Here is a 20124-nt window from a genome sequence, read left to right as displayed (position 1 = left end):
AATATGTTTAGTCTTTATTGTATCTTTTAGCGTTTATATATTTTTCATTTTTTGGGTAGACCTGTGCCTACCCGGCCTACTCCCTAAAGCCGCCACTGCTTAAAAACTGAGACGTTATTTTTTTAGCACTAATGATGGGGTTTGCGGCACTAACGAAACACTAACAATGTGTGAAATCGAAATTGTGGCCTGCCACGTTCATGAACATAGTTGAACACGTTTCAAGTCTTGACTTTGACGTGCAAACTTTGATTTGCAATTTGATTATTTACTTAGTAAATTTCCTCACATCTAAAGGACATAAATAGCAGTTGGAAATACTGCATGATGTCACGTAGTGATACGCCAAAATTACAGGATTGCAGGGGGCTCATTCTCTATAGGTCTCCCCAAATTTTGCAGATCGCAACGTGACGCAAAACAACACAAAAAGTGTTTGTAACTTATATCGCTTATTACATCTGGAAGAAATGCACAGTTTTCGTTCTGTTACTTGCGATCAATTGGGAATGTGGCTCCTGGAAACTCGTAGATTATTGTTTAGTAAAATGTTCCTATAAATACGATATTAGAGTTTTAAAGGTAATTAATAGAGGTATGAGAATTATTTTCAGGTATTTTAAGACAGGAAAAAGATATTACAGAACGATTTTCTTTTAATTTATTGTTAAGATACATGAATGTCAATATAATTATAAAATTGCATTAACAATTAACGTGTATTAACAATGTAATTAATTATATGATATTGTATAGCATGAATATTAGCTGCTACATAAGAAAAAATTATCTATAATTGAATTTAAGTAGGAAATATCCTAATGTCATGTATACACCACGAGAAGGAATTTGGTAAGAATATTGAAAGTAACTGAGTGAAATGTAACTAAAAAACTAATAAGTTTAAATAACATATACATAAACAGAACAATCCTAATGCAAATCACATACTAGAGATAACTTTATATACAAATCAAATTTCTTCTTCTTCTAGCATAAAACAATCAGATGACTTAAAGAAACGTGTTTTAAAGAAGAAAAATCTCCTCTAGCTCTTTACCTGGTGGTATGGTTCCTAATATAGAGGTTGCATTACCTCTTTGTACTGCCATACTTATTCTCTGAATTAGGAAGGTGCTTGCTCTATCATCACCAGACAATTGAGTGATGCGTTTACCTACTTCCTTTATAAAACTGAGACCTTCTTTGCCCCAGGATCCACTGGATTCAATGGCAATGGGTACAAATTGGTACTTCTCTGTTAGGTTACTGTATTTTCTTCTTTTTTCTGTTTCCTTTCGACTGGCTACATTGCCCGCTTGGAGTGAGGAGAAAGGAAGGTTGGAAGGAGCGAAAGTATCTGTGCATGTAAAGTCCCAAATCAATGATTTGCCTCTCTTCCAAGGTATTAAGGTCATCCCATCTGGTCTTTTACCATCCGTTCTACTACATCCATTTGGCTCCCTTATTGCCGGTATACCTGCTGAAATGAGTGCTCTCATTATAATGTCATTGAATTTTCTTTTAATAGTATTTTTTTTTAAATTTTAAACAAATTTGCAATTGCGATGTCGCAAAAATGTATTACAATTCCCCATAAATATTAACTTTAGAAGAAGAAGAAGATGAAGTTTCGATTGAATGACAAACGCATTCGAGCTCGAAGCAGCGAGAATTAGAAGTCGATGTTTCACTTAATGAGGGAAGTGATTAGCTATATTCATCTGTAATCATGAGAAAATTATCATCCGTGACTAAGGATAATCAGGGATTTTTGTTTTGAACTTCCTATTGTACAGCATCACTTCGAAGGAGGCACTATGGCTCCGTCTATGAGTACTTTAGGTTTAACAAGGAAACGTTTAGTAGCTGCGGCGTCAATTTCTGTGATATTATGGTTAATTAAGAAACGGAAAGGTCGATCCAGGTAATTATGTAATACGCTATTAAAAATGTATTTACATTACTACCATATCAAAACATGCCATTTAAACCATGAAATTGCTTAGTTGTAATTACTTGCATAATTTGCATATAGTATTTTTTAAAAGTTAAAACTATTTGTCCTTGTACTAATAACAGTTATTTTCGTTCTTGAAAGGTAAATGGTTTGAAAACAAATTACATTTCAGCAGTTTATTTATATAAAAATTAGATGGAAAAGTTGCGTGTATAATTTATTGATGAGATTTTTTTTTGTCAAATATGTATTTAATTTCTCATTAGTTGGAGCACTGTGTAGAGCTATGAGCTGTCCATTGCCATATTAAAGGTGGTTTTAGTAAAACTTTAAAATATGATTTTCTGAATTAAAGTTATGTAGCTGGCTGTTTTTCATGCAGGTTAAGTTTAGTCATGCCACTCGAATAATTATTGAAAAATTGGGCCTATGTTTAGCAGAAGGGTCCAGCTCTTTTCTCTAAAAAATGTTACAATTTTGTTAATTTCTGTTCACATTCTGTTAGTTTAGGGTAGGGTTGGTAAGGTTAAGTTAGATTAGGCTAGTTTAGGTTACGTTAGGTTAGTTTAGTTTGTTATATTAGTGTAGGATTCCGTATAATTTTCCAAAAATTGGCAGAATTTCGCTTATTTCTACTAATATTACGTTAGTTCAGGTTAGCTTACGTTAGTTTATGTTAGGTTAGGTTAGATTTGGATACGTTATTTTGCGTCTAAGTACTTACATCACTCGTTTCTCCTGTAAATTTTGGTGTTTTTACGTGCTTCTGGACCCCTTGTACTAAACATACCCCAAAAATTGTTATACTAATATCCTTGCTGTCCACCAAGGTCAGGTGTAGTTTTAGCGCATCACATTTTGGAAGATTTGTAGGTAAAATTCAATACTTTGCATAAAATGACATGTTTATAAGGAACAAATTTCTGTAAGCGACAGAGTTAAATATAAAGTAAGACATCTGTATTTTAGGTTTACAAGTGTAGGGTTACTGCATCATTACAAGTGCTTTACATCGGATAAAATAAGTGAGTGCATCTGAAAGATGGCTCTATTAGATTGTATTTTCCACCGGACGCATATTTCTGCACAGTGTATGGGACTTGTATTTTATGATAACGAGGGCACCGTTGCAAGTATGAAACCATGACAAGCGCTATTGGAACTCGTATGATTGTAAAAACCCACTTCTTTCCAGTTCCCTCGCTTGCGCGCCTGCTCCGTTCGGACGCACCCCCGGGTAATCGCACGAGCCCACCAGCTTCACCCTACCCTGACTCGGTTAGATGGCGTTCGTATTTTCTGTGGCCACCTAGCACAGGTTGGTTTGTGTTTTATGCTGCACATACGGAAGCCGTATTTATACGCAGATCGTAATAGAATTTAATTTTTCAACAATTACTTCTGGTGGCTCCCTTCAATTTTGTCTATACCAAGCAAGGTGTTTTCGTGTCTCCCAGTGGAAACCTTTTGGAAGACAAGAAGGATGAAATTAGTAAGAGATTTATAATTTTTCAACAATGCTTTCTAGTGGTGTGCCAAAAGTAAACCTGAACGCCCACTAAAACATTTGCACGGGCTACATGACAATCATTTCTTAGCCTAAATGAAGGGGTTAACTGCCGCAGATGGCGGCTCAGAAATGCTAAATTTTACTTCTCACCTTATCTGTCAAAATACCTAAAGCCTGCTGTGAGATGCACAAATGGAATCTTTTTTCTAAAAAATTGTAGATAAAATCTATGAATTCACAAAGAAATCTGAGTAATGTTTAACGAACTTACTTATGTGGGTTCTGAACATGTAAGTCATTTGTGAACATGAGAACACATTGCAATGTGTGATTGTTTATTATTATTATTATTATTATGCAATTGTAATTAAAGCTAGCTTGTGATGACTACAGCTCACAGATGACAAGAAGAACCCTAGCAGAAGTAGTGTGACGTAGGTATGGGCTTGCCTACTTTTCGCACGGGGGTTGTAACGGATCCTTCTGAATCCGTGACATTGATTGTTACAGTTATTGATCGTGTGTTTTGTTAATAATCCCGATTTAAAAAAAAAGAATGACTAGCGTTTGTCTGGATATGAATTTATTAATTTTCTATAGTGTACAACCGTATTCTCAAGCTGTACCGGGTATTCAACCGTTCGTATATTTCCTTAGGTTGTAGTTCTCAGTTAAATAATTTGATTTATAAATAAGATAAATTAAAGTTAAATTTAAATTATAAATATTGCTTAAGGACTGCACATGATTAGACATATTTTTTTTAATTCCAACATTTATAAGCTTTTAATCAAAATTTAGTTACAGTAACAAATGTGCAAGCTAAAATTTCTTTATCAGTATAGTGCATGCTGATTATATGTAATTATTTATATTTTAAACAGTCTATTTTCCACACAAAGAAATTAATTATTACGAATATTTAACTATTAATATTGCAAATGATGTCGAACAGTGCATAAACGTTGATGGCTGTAATTGCTTCTCTTAATCGGTGCTTGCTATTTATAAGTACGGGCAGTTGAAATTAATAGCAACAAAACAACTGACGATCGAAATTCAGAGAGAAAGTAAAGAAATAGTGCTGTATAAAATAGATATTTTACACATTTTTGGACGAAATAATTTAATATCAACATTTATTTAGGAATTACGGGAGTAAATTTTGAATGTTAAATATGATTCAAGGCAATAATGTTCTTACAGAGGTAAATTCTAGTTTGTTCATAGCTCGGCATTAGTTGTTAGGTGTGACGTATGAATATAATTTTTGAAAAACTATACAAAAGGTTTATGCGTCGAGACGAGTCCTGCTATCGATTTAAGTTATCAAATTTACCTTTTGGACCATTTTATCTATGCAAAATTATTGATTGGAACTTTGATAGTGACAGTAGAAGCAATGAAGTAACCTGAGTAGGACTTCGTACGTGAATTTAAGTGTAGACTATGGACTTTTCACCAAGATGAGGATTCATTTTGTAATACTGTAATGTGGTATTCTGACACCGTCAGACAATCTATCAGTCATGGGAATATACTGCAGGCACAACGAGGAAGTTTATTTGGGACTTGAACGGTGCTGGATGGTATAACCGTTTTATGAGGTAATCCCTAATCAATTATTTACTTCACAGGAGTTCGGATAGCTGCAGTGGGAATCCCAGGATGACTGATTAATACGGAAAATTTTGCAGTAGGTTTAAATACAAAGTTTTTTTTAGTTCTTAGTGGTGGCACTAGCGGCACTGAAAATTAAAACTAATCAGTGATAAAGAAATTTCTATAAGCTTTATTTTTCGTGTGTATTTGAACAGTGTGTGATGATGATGATGATTCGTAGCTAATTACCGGTAGCGTCATGCACTTCAGGTTCATAGTGGGAATGTCTTATAGCTGTAATCGCGTAACAAATATAAATTCTCGATTTTCATATTCTAAATTCTTTAGTTGATTATTAAATTTTGTAATTAATGAATGCTAACATACGAAATGAGCTTCGACGGTACCAATCATTCACAGTTGCCTGCCTCAGAAAACCTCTATCTTGTTACCTTACAATTCATGCAATATTTAGAAATGAACCAACTTAAGAAAAACAGATAATATTGTTATTATCATATTGTCTGGTTAGTGGTGCCATGCTGGAAATTGGGATTTATCTATAATCAGCTTCTAATGCAGAAATGAATGATTTTTTTCGTTTAAGTCAATGCCTCACGTTCCATATATGTTTTCTTCATGTAAATATATCATTCCTCATTAATTTCTTTTATTGTTGAATAATTATAGTGTTTTCATACTAAGTAATAATTATTCGGAGAAGTAAATAGAGCTGGAAATATTGGTATATTGTATCGCCAATGTCATAAATCCACTGCTCTGCTCCTTCTTAACTCACGATAAATAATTTATTATTAGTAGTAATAATGTGTGTGTCATTTAATGTTCGTGTGATGGCATGGCTTTTATAAACTAATATTCGTCAGAATAAGTAATTATAGTGTAATATGACTTTCAACTTAATCATTTCTTTTTGATACTGCAAGACAACCCTGAAGTATAATATCCCAGTTTCTTAGCAGGCGCTAGCAGGCCCTATTTATATGTATTAGGTCTAAGTAATGGATAAATGAAGATACAAGCTGCTATGTTGAGGCCAAACTCACTGTCTAGGCAACTGTTATGTATATGCGATGATGGATGTTTTTTTTTTATTTCTGAAACAATAAACATATTGAACAGGTTATTTTCCATTTTAATTTAAGCGCAGTTACAAATTTCTCAGTGTGATACCAACCTTCAGCATAAGATTTTTTTTAATGAGAAAGACATAAAGATTTAATTTCACTGATGGAATTGTTGCTTAGGACAAGATCCTGGTAACTTCTGATCAATAAACGAGATTTCGCTTAATGTCAGTACAGTAGATTTCTTTCAAAATAATGAATAGTGTAAAATCAGTTTCTTTTACATGAAAATATAATTTCCATTTTTCTTAGTCATAATTGTTTAATATTTTAACTATTTATTTCTACTTTGGAATAATAATAATTATTATTATTATTGCTGTTATTATATTCTGTCGACCGGTAAAAAAAAAGAGAGATAAATTTATTGGTCGTAACAGGGTTTCAAATGACACCACAGAATAGCACGCAGATAACTACCCGGAGTAGCAGACGACATCTAAGTATAGACCACACCTCAAAAACCGAAAATGGACTTGACCGTGTCGTTGACCTTCCCCCGCTACCCCTGTTTTAGGGTTCTTCTCGTCATCTGTGAGCTGTACCTAACACAGATTGGTGTTTTTTTCCTCATTTTCTTTCAACACCCTCGTATCCACCGTTGTTAATACGCTTGCTCTTACGCAGGCAGAACCGCGTGAGTTCTCCTGAACCATAATAGGTGTGGATACCTCTTATTCTTCGAAGGAACGTCGTACGTTGTGTTGTTCAGTTTTGATCATATCCTCTGACTTTAAAAAAAAAATTAGAAATGTCTATATTTTGTTTCCTAAGAAATATTGTAATTTAAAAATATCCACTAACTTAATGATTACGTTGATAGGATTTCAAAATTTTGCATGTTTGATTAACTTAAATAATATTTCAACTGTTTCTGTCTCTAAATTCATTTTCTTAAAATTGGCAAAATTCTAGTATAAAAGTCTTGAGAAATAATTTTATACTTTTATATCTTTAGTATTTTAAAATTCACAATAAAATTATTTTAATTTATGATTATTAATAGTATTATAAAAACATGTTTATAGTTTATCATAAACATTTTCCTTATTTGGTGTTTGATGTTAATTGGCTGTCTTTTTGTCAAGAGGGTTTCGTTACAGAGTCGTTGTTTCTTAATATTTACTATTGTGGATGGGGTCTGTGGCCAAGGCAATAGTTGCCATGTAGGTTTTTTTTGGTTAAGTGAATTTTAGACTGTCTATGACTTGATCGTGTCTGTGATCGGTTGTCATCATCCGTCTTTGTATTGCCTTTTTTCGCCTCCTTATTGAACTTACTTTCGGCTAGCTGTGAAGTGAGTTCATTGTCTACTAGCGTAGAAATATCAACTGTGAAAATTATTTGTCTCAAAGTTCAAACGCTATTTGAATTATACGCCTTCATATAGAGTAAGCTATTACATATGCAATATAACTATTGTGCACGCCACAGTTTTATCTAGTGGAATATAATACCTAGGTAGTGAATTAGGAATAATTATATTTTAGGCATTAAAGGCAAAACATTGTTGCTGCTTAGTCGATAGTCTTGCACTTCGAAATTTCCTGAATAAGTGGATCTACGTAACAGTCATTCGACGGTGTTTTGTTTTACACTCCAAAAGCGGATATTATTGCACATTTTGCATATTTAAGAAGCAGGATGTTTATTTGAAGTTGAATCTCTTTGTCCAAGGTGAAATATTTTGACAACCGATAACTAGAAATGACTGCTTTGGTTGAATTTCTTATTCTAAAGAGGGCTGCTCTTGTAAAGGATTATCACCAGCTGGTAGGCTATTGTCATCTGATTGTATCCTGAAGATGTTCCCAGTAAGCTCTGTGCAGCAAGCCGGATAAGGTATTGAACAGTTCTCATGCCTATTGCGTTGAAGTTTTAAGAAGAGACAAGGTATTTTGTATATAGTATTCTTGTAACGTATGTTCTTGCTTGATGTTTCGTACTCGTAATTACTGTTCTTGGGAAATGTAGTGCGAATGATATTTTGGTCTGTGTAACCTATTAAAATGGTCGCGAACACACTCAAGGGTTTCATCAATTTTTGTTCGATTTAGTTGTTTTGCAGTGAAGTATGCACTTCAAATGTGTTTTGGTAGGCAGGTCATATTCACTCACTACATATAGTACGTATATTATCATTTAGAAGCGGAAATAAGATTTTGACAATACACAGTACATTCAATAGTTGTAATACCGTATTTGGCAATATGTAGCTCCACTTTGATTAACCTCTACCATGTTTATTTTCATTTAGTAGTTAGGAACCATAAATTTAAATTGCATGGTTAATTTTTGTTTTCTTTCGTCAGTATTATAGCGTATTGACTATTTCTTGGTTCGATATACCGGTTCACTGCATTCATATCATACTAGTATATTATTTCTAAAATTTATACTCTGGTATTTAGCTCCGAAATCTTTTGTTTTCCAAGTCACACGTAAAATTTTCACTGCCTCCTAATTTCCCTATAGGAAGACCTTTGGGATGCCAAGGCGCTAAGTGTGTTAAATATTTAATGTTTTTTTTTTTTTTTTCCCTTTTAGTTAGATAACTTTAGATAAGTAGGTAAGGTTAGGTTAGGAAGTGGTAAGGGAAGGAAAGGAGGGAGAAACGGAGTAAAATGGTGAATCTATTAGTTTAAAATTGATCCTAATGTCTAGATTATCTGTTAGACATATATTAGCTTATGAATCAAGATTTCGTATAGAAATATAGATAAGAACAGAAACACTAGCGATGTACTACGGCTCGAAAAGCTCAATAAATTGTGTAAAGTAGGAATCTCATCGGAATACTCATGGTTCAGTGGGTAGAGTGAAAGATTACAAATTCGCGAATTTTGACATTGGATTGACTCTCATTCCCTTTTCTTTATTTTTTAAATTTTATTATTCATTTCTTTTAGAATAATAAGATACCTGTAAAATGCTCATATTCATAAGAACTGAAACGACATAATAAGGAAGTTACTTCGTTGAGTTTTCTCTTTAATCTACCTTGTCAGAAGCAGATTACTATCGGTAATAGATTTTATTAATGAAGAATATATGTCTTTGCTACATGCAGCTATATATGAGAGCATGCAGCTTTGTGTTTGGCAAAAAGTGTATGGTAAAAGTGCACATGCCTATGTTAGCTGTGTTTATCAGAAGTTAGTCTGTGGAATTCCAAAATAAACAAGGTTAGATTAAAGGTATATATCGAGGGTACTTATGTCGTAAAGACAAAGAACATAAATAATTAAAATTGTTGGTAATTGTAGTGAATGTAAGGATTCTCTCAGGAACAATCATGGATATTAAAAGAAGATATTTATGAAAGTGTGTTCATTATTAGACATATTCTGATAAAGCGAAGCAGCTTTTATTTACAAGAAAACTGCGTAATATAGTTTTTCCTTCATGATAGAAAGGTTTCTCTATTTGATTTGATTTCGTTTCAATTTAGCGCCCCTTTCAGCAGCGAGACTATAAGAGACGTGGACCTGCAGCTTAACGTGGAATCCAAACTGCATAGCTCCCGCCAGGAATCGAACCCAGGTCTCTTACGCCAAAGGCACGTACGCTAACCGCGTAGCCATGAGGGAACTCGTTTCTTTCTTTGATCTCATATAGTCGTGATAATTCTCCTCTTGAAGCCCAATGATTCCTTTTAAGTGCCTCTTTGGTTTTCAATTATACCATAGATACTAGATTAGACTAGTAGATACCATATTATTGGAAAATGTCCCTAGAATTGACGACTAGGATATTATGTGCACTTCAATATTCTATAGCATATTCTAATAAAATTCCTCATTGGGCTATCAGATTCAAGACAACAACTTTCTGCAAATTAGATAACCAGTGAAAACACGGTACTTTGGGAGTACTCCTCCCCTTTTTATCCTTGTTTCAAGTTCTGGGATAAGCAGTTAATAAATGACATTTGCATAGTTGTTTCATACCATTGACCCAGGAACATTATTTTGCTTCATCCTCTTGTTTGGCGAAAGAAAAGTAGTATTGGGTGTACATATTAAGATTTATGTTGGGACCTCATGTTCGGATCTTACGATGAACTGGGTAAAATTCTCATATTGCGTCGCTGCTGAAAGTGGAAAAACAAACTTGATCAGGACATACCCAGCGCAGCAATTTGAAATCGAGACTGTGGTTGCAAAAAATAAACAAGTACCCATAGGAAGTTATTTACGCTGGATCATTCAAAGTAAGGTCCTCTTGCATCCATTGCCGTTGCACAGTGCCTAGCAGCACATGGAAGGGCTGCTAGAATTCTTTTTTTGAAATGTTGTTTAAAACTCTTGCCATAGCCTGCTTGATGGTTGGTACATCAAAGTAGAAACTTCTACAGTAAATAAAAACAAGTGTATGGAGTCAAATCCGTGGATAGGTAGAGTGTGACAACACATATATCCCCAATCGGGCCAAAAAAAAATCCTTTACAAACGAAGCCTTGTGACTGGGGCATTGTTATGAAGCAGGCTCTGATACTCAGACCTTACACGCGCTATTCTTTGCATTAAACGTTTTATTGCTCACTTTAACTCTTCAACAAGATTTTAAGTGTAACATGTCTGTCTTCAATACTGATTCTGCACACTTTTTAAATCAATTCCAGTGTTTTCGCGGCTCTTCCTGCACCCGAAAGCTCGTTGTCTTTAATTGACTCCCTTTCTTCACTGCCATACACTGTACCTGTACCATTTAAGTACACTTGTACGGAATAAACAATTGTCCCCATATACTTGCTGCGACATGAAACTTTTTCAGTATGTGACCGTTTTTATCCAGGCGCGCAGATAACTTGATGTTGACTTTTTTTATTGCATGTTGAAATCATGGCATTCACAGCATGTGCCCATACGGCACACGTCCCTCAAAGTCAACGAGCTCTGCATCAGTTGTTGGTAAGATATCTCTCAGTGGTTCGCATCTCAGCACGCTTGCACAGTGTTATCGCCACCGAGAAAAAAGACCAGTCTCGATTTCAAATTGCTGTACTTTGTATTTTGGCTTGACGCGTTTGACGGCATCAAGAATTGTGCAGTTAATAAGAACTTCATGGACACATTTAAAACCCTATCTTATACAATCCCTAGAATGACAAATTTAGTACTTAGGAAAGAATCCTTTATTTTACTTTTCATTATCATACGTGTTCGTTATATACAAAAATTGTTCTTTATTATTTCATTTCCACGTAAAAGAGTAAAATATATAATTTTCATTTCCATTGCCGCCGAAAATGCTGTACAAAAATTGTAAATTGTGATGCAAAATCAAATTTGTTTCGCAAATTGCTACGTAAGGAGAGAGAGAGAGAGAAACACTATTATGTCTTTGTAAAAAAAAATATCGTGTATAAAGCACACATTTCGCGAAAACTAGTGATTAATCATATTTACCTTCTTAATTTGTACTTTCAGGAGATCTCAGGGTAGTGATGTTCAGTACACGGTTGGTGAGGTAAGTCAGGTTACGTGTTTCATTTTCTTGATTTTATGTTAAACATTTTCAAAGGAAATTATATATATAAATCAGATTTAGTATTTTGCACGAGGTTTGTCAGGAAAGTAAAGATACAAACACATTTGCACGTTAGGGAAAAAATAAGTCCCAAAGTTGGCAACAGTGGCAGTAAGCTTGATATATGCAACGAGGATTTGGAGTGCCATCATCAGTGATGGCAATTCCAAGGAAATTTCTCATATCAAAGACAAAACAGATCAAATCTTTGTTTACACAGGTAAAAAGAAAAAATACCTTAAAAAGCTGAAAATGTGGGAATTTTCAATGTTCTGGAAGAAAAAGATACATTTCAATTGCAAGAAAAGGATAATTAATCTACTGTTACATACTGTTCTGTATAGAATAGGATACTCCAACCAGACGTTTCCTTACTCAACAATAGGATCCCTAACGTTAAGACTTCAGTGGTAATTTGAAATTTCAAAATTTAGAAAAGCTCGCTGAAGTAGTTTTGTGCCTTAGACATTCCACCGCGGGAGTTTCTGCTTTAAATGACGTTAAAGTATACAAAAGAAATAAAATTAGCGATGACTGGTTAAATGCAGTTTGGGTGGTTAGATCCTCATTTCGGGCAAAAGAATTTTTTTTTTTTTTTTTTTTTTTTTTTTTTTTTTTGCGAGACGACAGCTAGTTCTTAACAAGAAACAAAACTTATATAAATTAAAAAAAAAATAAGTACATTAATATGTTGAACTGCGAAATAGTAATAATATTAATTAGAGAGAAGAGCGTTGTGTCAGATTTAAAAGTTACAGTTGTGTGAGTTGTTCCTAACTTCACGTAGTATAAAGCATGTATAATTATATATTCGTATTGTGTAATTGAAGCTGGCGTACAGGTAACAGAGATTTTGAGTTTTCGGGAACAAAGTTGCGGTTCCACGTAACGTAGTCGCTAACGCTGTCTTGTTTGGTGCGAGCGGTCCCGGGTTCGATTCCTCGTCGAAAATGTATAAAAGCTTTTTCAGGCCAGGCGTCCTGAGTGAGGTTTTCTTGGGTTTTCCTCATTCACCCTGGCAAATGCCGGGATGGTACCTAACATATAGGTACCAGGCCGCTTCGTTCCTCCAATCCTTTCTTCCTTCCCTTTCCTCAAATAGTATGATCGCAAAGGGACGTCATCCCTCATACGTGGCGTGCTAACATGGCCATATATGTCGAAAACCCAGAAATATAATTCCTAATACTAATCGGAAACAAAGTTGTGGGGAAAATATTTGGCGCGAAGAGTGACAAACAAACTGGTGTATTTAGGAATATACACAAAACAATAGATCAGCGTTTCCCTACCTTTTTCAACTTGCGGCACACTTCAGCGTAACTTGAATTCTCACGGCACACATTATTATTATTATTATTATTATTTGAAAATATAGAATACTGTAGTATTTTTTTCTGATTACTGACATCCTTCTCACAGAGAAGAAAGCTCGATCACTGTTTTTTTCCCGTGGTAAATCATTATGTTATTTTTAATTTTAATTTAAAAATAGAAAACAATTGCAATCAGATGTAGGGCTCAAGTTGTTAAAAATACACTTTCTTTTTTGAAAACTGTATCCAACTTTTCATTATGAAGGAGGATCACTAAATAACGAACGAACGAACAAATCTCTTACTTTTAAATCACAAATGTAGGTAATTCGTATGCATGTTTACTTTGCCAGAAGGATTGAATAATATTTTAAAATTTCATGTTACGAAATAGTTTGCAACAATAAAGAAGCAATAATGGTCGTAACAATGATCAATACTTTTTTTCAAAATTAGAAACGTACAGAAAAATGTTCTACAGAAAAGTAACACAGTATGAAACTTTAAATTTTAGATTCATAGTAGTAATGTAAAATACAAATATAACTTTTTCTCTATGTTTTGCAATTTGATTGCTATAGAATTAATAATTTTGTTTCGATTTCCTCGCGGCACACCGGTTAGGAAACGCTGCAATAGATTATAGATCGATTGAGAGTCCTAAGTAGGCGGGACAGATTGTGGCCTGCTCTCAAAAATATCTCGAGGATGGCACCGGCTCCTTCTTCCTCAAGAAAATTTTGAGTACGACCATGATATTTATAAAATAATTTTTACTTTGCTTCTTTTCATACATCAGTCGATGACCGGGAGAAAGTCTGTTATTGTTTTGAAATTAGTTTGCAGGAAGAGAGAGAGAGAAAGCGCTATTGAATTGTACTGAATAATCAACCTGAATTAAAATGGTAACACGAATTTAGTACAAATAAATAACTGACAAACAATCAGCGCTTGACGTGAGTCATTGCATTTCTCATTCCCTAGGAAGGTTGAAATTTTGTATGTTCGTTGAAGTTTTAGCATCCCATTTCAGCATCGAGGCTATATGAGACATGTATATATGTTTAAAATTGAATCCAAACCAATTTTATGTGTTCAGATTTCAATGTTCTCACAGCGGTAATCGAACCCGGTTCCGCATGTACTGAAGGTGCGCGTGGTAGGCGTTAGAACGAACAGGGCTTTGAATTCTTTTGGGATCGTGCATTGAGGCGTGATGAAAAGACATGTGTGTATGTACGTAATGATATGATGTCATAAAAGCTAGTATCTATACCGGTACTGTATTCAGAGTAAAACATTTTTTCATGCCCTGGCGTTGTCAGTATTTGGTAAGCTCTGGTACAATATTGTGCATGTACAAGTTAGTAATTAAATGTAATTTACATACTGAAACGAATAGTTATGTTGGCCATCGTTGGGAAGTTGTCAGTCATACGTGTCTCGAAACAAAAGCTAATAATAGAGGTTTTAAATGGGTTGGGTTCTAGGCTTCGTTGGGAGAAATTCGCGTCGTTTCCTGATAGGAATATGAGTCGAATCCTATGTCATGTTTCATGTAACATCGGTACTGGAAAAGAACATTAAACTTCAAACAAAGTGAAGCTAGTATTAATACAAAGGAAATTTTGAGTAAAAGATATGTAGAATGATTTTACAATTGAACAAAGTGGATTCAGGAATGTGGTTCGAAAGTACAAATTCCGTATGAAGTGAACCCACGGTTTGCAAACAGGTCGGTATACGAATGCACACACACTTGTCTGACAATTCTACGCGTCTAGTAGTGCTTTTGGGTATTTGCTGTCAGAGTTGTATGTTCAAAAACTACTCTTTGTTCTACTGTTTTGTTTAATTTAGTGTTACTTATTTGTCTTAAAAAAGGGCAATGTTATTTTCATTCCATATTCTTCATCACAAAAAAGCATTTAAAAATGTAGAAAGTACAGTACAATGTTTCTGTGGCTAGAACGAATTAATTTTATTTACATCAATTTCAATGGAAAGTTAATTTTGGTCTACGAACATCTCAGTTTAAGAAAAGCGTTATGGAACGGATTAAGTTCGTAACTCGAGAGTCTCCTATTGAGTTAATTTATGTAGTTAAAGATATAAATAAACAATTCCTGAAGTTTATTGGGACGTCATGGCACGGTGGCTCAGTGGTAGAGTTCTTACTTCTGGTGCGTGGAGTCTCTGGTTGGATTCCCGGCGAACTAAGTTTGTGGTGGACAGCATCATGTCCACGGGTTTTCTCGGTATACTTCCATTTCCTCCCATATTTTGATTCCAACAGTTATTCCATCATTATTCGCTTGCCTTAATCATCCGTCTCCTTTAGCCTAAAGGGCGTAATCGTCGAGATGATACACGGTTTGACTTCCAGAACTCTCATAGTCGCAAAAGTTAAAGAGAATCGAAAATAACCTATAATTTGTAGGTGCAAACTGTTCAGCAGAACTTCAGCGAATCAATTGGAAAGTAATTTCAAGTAATTAAGAGTTGTGAGCGGTATCATGTTCACTCTCTTTTCCACTCTCTTGCTATACAAGCTTCTGTTATTCTTCGCTCAATGACGTGTAAAGATAATTTTGACGGTAAATTGGCGAGTTCTAAGCAACAGTGTAATATCAGAAAGCTAAATCCCTTGACTCTTTTCTTTTAATTTAATGTCCCATGTTTATGCCTTGTAGGCAAAAGGAGAGTGTTGATTAATAAAAGTGAATGATTATCAAAGGATTGGTGGAATTAGAATGTGGGAGGGAATGTATCGTGAGAGAACGTACAGACACGATTTTGTCCACCACAAGCTCACTTCGAGTAGATGTTCCGCGACTTTTCAGTCTTTCGCAGTGCTATTTTTTTACGTGAATCATTATTTATTACACGTTCCAGTACGTATTGGATACGTGTGTTATAAAATCAGCATATTATATATTCATTGTTACGTACAATTCAATCTCTTCATTTGATTTAATTAGAAATGTAAATGTAATGTGGCTTTATGCTGTAGGACAAAGTTAGGCTTGCCTTGAAGTGTTCGATCGTAGAAAATTCTTTACAACTATATTTCAGTAGCCGTGCTGCTCCTTTCATCATAAGCAGAGATGTTCTTTATTAATTAAAACATACTTTTAATTAATTTCAATTAGTCCAAGGTATAAACTGTTAGAGTTGTGTTGACATAACTCTGTTAATTTGCACTATCTATTTTAAAATGTACGCTTGCACTAATAGAGTACTCTCATCGAACGCAATAAACTTCATTTTAATTGCTCAGCATTTAAGCGGAGTAATTATTTTGTTTCAGTAAGCAATTATTTTAGAAGTACACACAGAATACAGAAATGTTTCCAATAATTTGTAGTATAAAAGAACATTTTCTCTTGTAAGATCTTGGCAACATGTATGGTTTGTCACATGCAGAATTTCTTCAAGATGACAAGATTGCCTTGAAGTGTTCGATCGTAGAAAATTCTTTACGACTATACTTCAATAGCCGTGCTGCTCCCGCAATAAACGGTACATATATTAAAAAGTGTACATATATAACAAATTAATAAAGTTATCCATATGATTCGAACGTATTTCTCGTGCACAAAGACCTAAAATTTTTCTAGCTAATAACGGTTTTTCAAGGGAATCATTTTAACATTTTAGTCCTACATAACTGGGAAGTGTGGAATGAAATGCTATAAGTTTTCATTTTGAAGGGTATTAGAGTTACGAAATTTTGCGAAGTGAAATTCTCTCCATTATGTGATAAGTTAGCAGCGTAGCGAAATATACACATCGAAGAAAGGGATTGCGAAAAAGTCAATACAGGGATATTAAGGTATCTTCATCGTTTTAAATATTAAATACGCATCAATCAGTGAATATCATTGTTTTGTTTTCGTAATATTCCAAGTATTTTTTGTGGTATGTAGTTTATTCTATTTCTGCTTTTATTCAACTATATGCTGCCATTATTTTAAAAAATATATATATGTTTATTGTAGCGACCTGGTAAGAAGGAGAAAGCTCAAGTTGATCGTCATTTCTTCAGGCAGTTGAAAAGGATATTAAGCATTACAGTTCCAGGAGTTTTCACTCCGGAGACGGGATACTTAATTTTAGTTGCAGCATCACTAGTTCTGAGATCACTCTGCGACATATGGATGATACACAATGGAACGCTTATCGAAAGGTATAGTATATTTTTTGTCATCTAAAGCTGGAAATTAATAAATTTGTTTCGCTCTACTTTTTTTTTTTTTTTTTTTTTAAATTTAAGGTAAAGCATTTTTTTCCATTTTTCTGATATGGAAACTAATTTCTAATATAATATTTCCCTTGTCTGATAGAATCCATTCTTTACTATGCTTTTTCCCCGTAGAAAGTACCTATAATAAAATTAACAATAAAACTGATATAATTATGCCTGTATATTTACACAATGAAATAATTCAAGGACTCACAAGTCAAGTAGCCCCACGTAGCGTAGTCACTCACTACTCCTTATGACGTTGGTGCGAGCGATACCAAGTTCGATCTCCCGTGAGAACATTCGGTCGGAAAGATATAACAGCTTTTTTAGGACAGCCATTCTGATTGAATTTTTTCCTGGGTTTTCCTTATTCATACCAGGCAAATGTCGAGGTAGTACTTAACATAAAGTCCCAGGCCCCTTTCTTCCTTCCCCAAATAAACTTAGAAGATGACACTGAATGAGTTATTTCTAATCATAAGTAATTAATAAGTAAATAAAATGATTATTCTGTACGTAGAGTTCATAGGTATACGTAGATCCGTAATTCTTCACTCGGTTCCCATTCGACACACACACACAACGAAAATTCATTGGTGTGGGCATCCGTGTGTCAGTCTGTTCCACGGTAACTTTCATAGAAGCTTTTCGATTTTGATGAAATATGACATGTGTTTCCTTTAACTGTTAAGAATCGTCCTAGGGTTGATGAAAGAAAATATTAAATCCAATACACTGTTGAACTTCCTAAACACAGCCTTGACTCGCTAGTAGTGTGCACAGAGCTACTAGCTCTACAACCTAAAGCTCTCATCGTTCAAGAAATGCTGCTCTAGATACAAGTACTCATTCAATGAATGCCCACACTGCAAGGTCAGGAGACCCGGTTTGATTCCCAGGAAACTTGTATGATTCTGGTCTCATTTTTAAGTTATAGGTCCATCTTTCATGTAGTCTTGGCTAAGGGAAGTTGAACTCCAACCCAATCAATCAGCCTTTAAAAAGCAGCAATAGGAATGCGGGAACTATTAGATAGGTAAAAATCATTGTTGTGTCTTGTAGTGATACTAAGTATTACTTCCAATAGTCCCATATTTCTATATAATTCTGATAAAGGAGCTTTCATATTTTTTTTTTTGTTTCCAGCGCTATTATTGGCATGGACCAAAGGCTGTTCAACAAAAGGCTTATGGAATTTTTTGCCGCAATGCCAGTGGTAAGCTTATACTTTGTTATTTTCCAGTAGTTATGTTAAAGTTTTCATGTTTTATACATTTATATTGTAATTGAATAAATAAAGACTTTACATGGTGTGTGTTGTTTGTTTTCCTTTCTTACGAATATTTCATTCACGTTTATTGCCGAGAACTTAGTTCATGGTCGAATTTTGTAAGAAAAAAATCTTGAATTTTTTTTCTTGCATCATTAGTATTTTTTTCTTTCCTTTTTCTTTTTTTCTTTCTTTTTTTTCTTTTTTTTTCTTTTTTTTTTTTTTTTTCATTCATTCAGGTAATGAGAATTCCGCTTGCAGTCTTAAACCTGTAAATATTAAACTATTAATGAGAAAAAGCCATGCAAAGAGACTATTACCAACAACCATAGAGAATGTCCGCTAATGGCTATTGCTGATGTTTCTTGAGTGTTGTTTTTGCATGTATTTTTTCTTATCCATATCTTAATGTTTTACAAGTTTAAGACTACAAATTGAATAATTATCTGAATGAAGAAGAATAAAATACCAATATGACGGCAAAAGAAAATTCAGGGTTTTCCTTAGAAAATTCGAGTCTGAACAAAGCTCTCAGCAGCAAACGAGAGCAAAATATTATTTAATTTTCTGTAATCTCGTTGAAATTTGAGAAAACTCTTGTATGGGTTTCCTATTGCACTTTAATGTATAAAGATAGTAGACTTTTGTTTTTATATTTTGCATATATGAAGATATATATATTAAAAAATACTATAAAATCACACCAATTTACTTCTTGTAATAGAATGAACTTATTTTGACTGAAAATGAGTTGAAGTCAATTAAACTAAGTTTAGCGTAGCTCTTGAAAATAAAGTGTGTATGTAATCGATTCAAAACTATCTAGAACAGTCTTCCAAGGATTAAAGTGAAGGTTAGAAAATTATCGTCAAATTTGTCTCCAACGCTCAGGTGTACTATAGATTCCAGTGAAGATATTCCTTAATAACTCATAAGTAGATTGCTTTGCACTTGTTTTCATCGGTGTACTATTGTATTGAAGTCTACTTACTTTTAAATGTATTTTAATTAATAAAGTTTGTGATGCATTATTGATGTATGGATGTTTCCTTTTTCTTACAGATATCACTCGTGAACAATGTACTCAAGGTAAGTATCTAGGTTGATTTTTTTTTTATTCATACTTTCTTCAAGTCTTAATTGAAAGAACAGTTTCAGTATAATGAATAGAACAATTCTATTATTTTTACAATTTCCCAGCTTTAAGTGAAGTCTTCACATTTTACGTAACAGATATTTTTTCCTTTTTTAGAAATTTATCACTTTTGATTATTACAGTTGAAGTAAAGTATAATTTAACATTATCACTGTCTTCAAAATCACATAAGAAATTGAGCAATTTCACAATTTAAAATGAGATGAATTATTTCAGTTTAACGTCTCATGACCATTAAGCTAAGGGAGAGGGTTGATTAAGACAAATGAATGATAATGGAAGAATTGGTGGAATTAGAATATGAGAGAAAACGGGAGTAGCCCGAGAAATCCCACGCACACGATGTTGTCCACCCCAAATCGGGACCAGGCCGGAAATCAA

General features: G+C 34.0%; 1 protein-coding gene across 1 annotated transcript in view; it reads left to right on the top strand.

Moving 5' to 3' along the window:
* The first annotated feature begins 1413 nt into the window (after nt 1-1413).
* Abcd3 (ATP binding cassette subfamily D member Pmp70) overlaps nt 1414-20124 on the top strand; it is a 59377-nt gene continuing 40666 nt past the window's right edge. Inside the window, exons 1-5 of the mRNA XM_081742700.1 lie at nt 1414-1927; nt 11653-11692; nt 17070-17257; nt 18464-18533; nt 19650-19676. Coding sequence (XP_081598826.1) covers nt 1821-1927; nt 11653-11692; nt 17070-17257; nt 18464-18533; nt 19650-19676 — 432 coding nt within the window. The 5' untranslated portion in view covers nt 1414-1820. The remainder of the gene's footprint in view (nt 1928-11652; nt 11693-17069; nt 17258-18463; nt 18534-19649; nt 19677-20124) is intronic.

This window comes from Thermobia domestica, chromosome 16, assembly GCF_964235325.1.
Source record: "Thermobia domestica chromosome 16, izTheDome1.hap1.1, whole genome shotgun sequence".
NCBI lineage: Eukaryota > Metazoa > Arthropoda > Insecta > Zygentoma > Lepismatidae > Thermobia > Thermobia domestica.
Note: the sequence above shows the minus strand (reverse complement) of the source record. Positions and strands in the feature narration are given on the sequence as shown.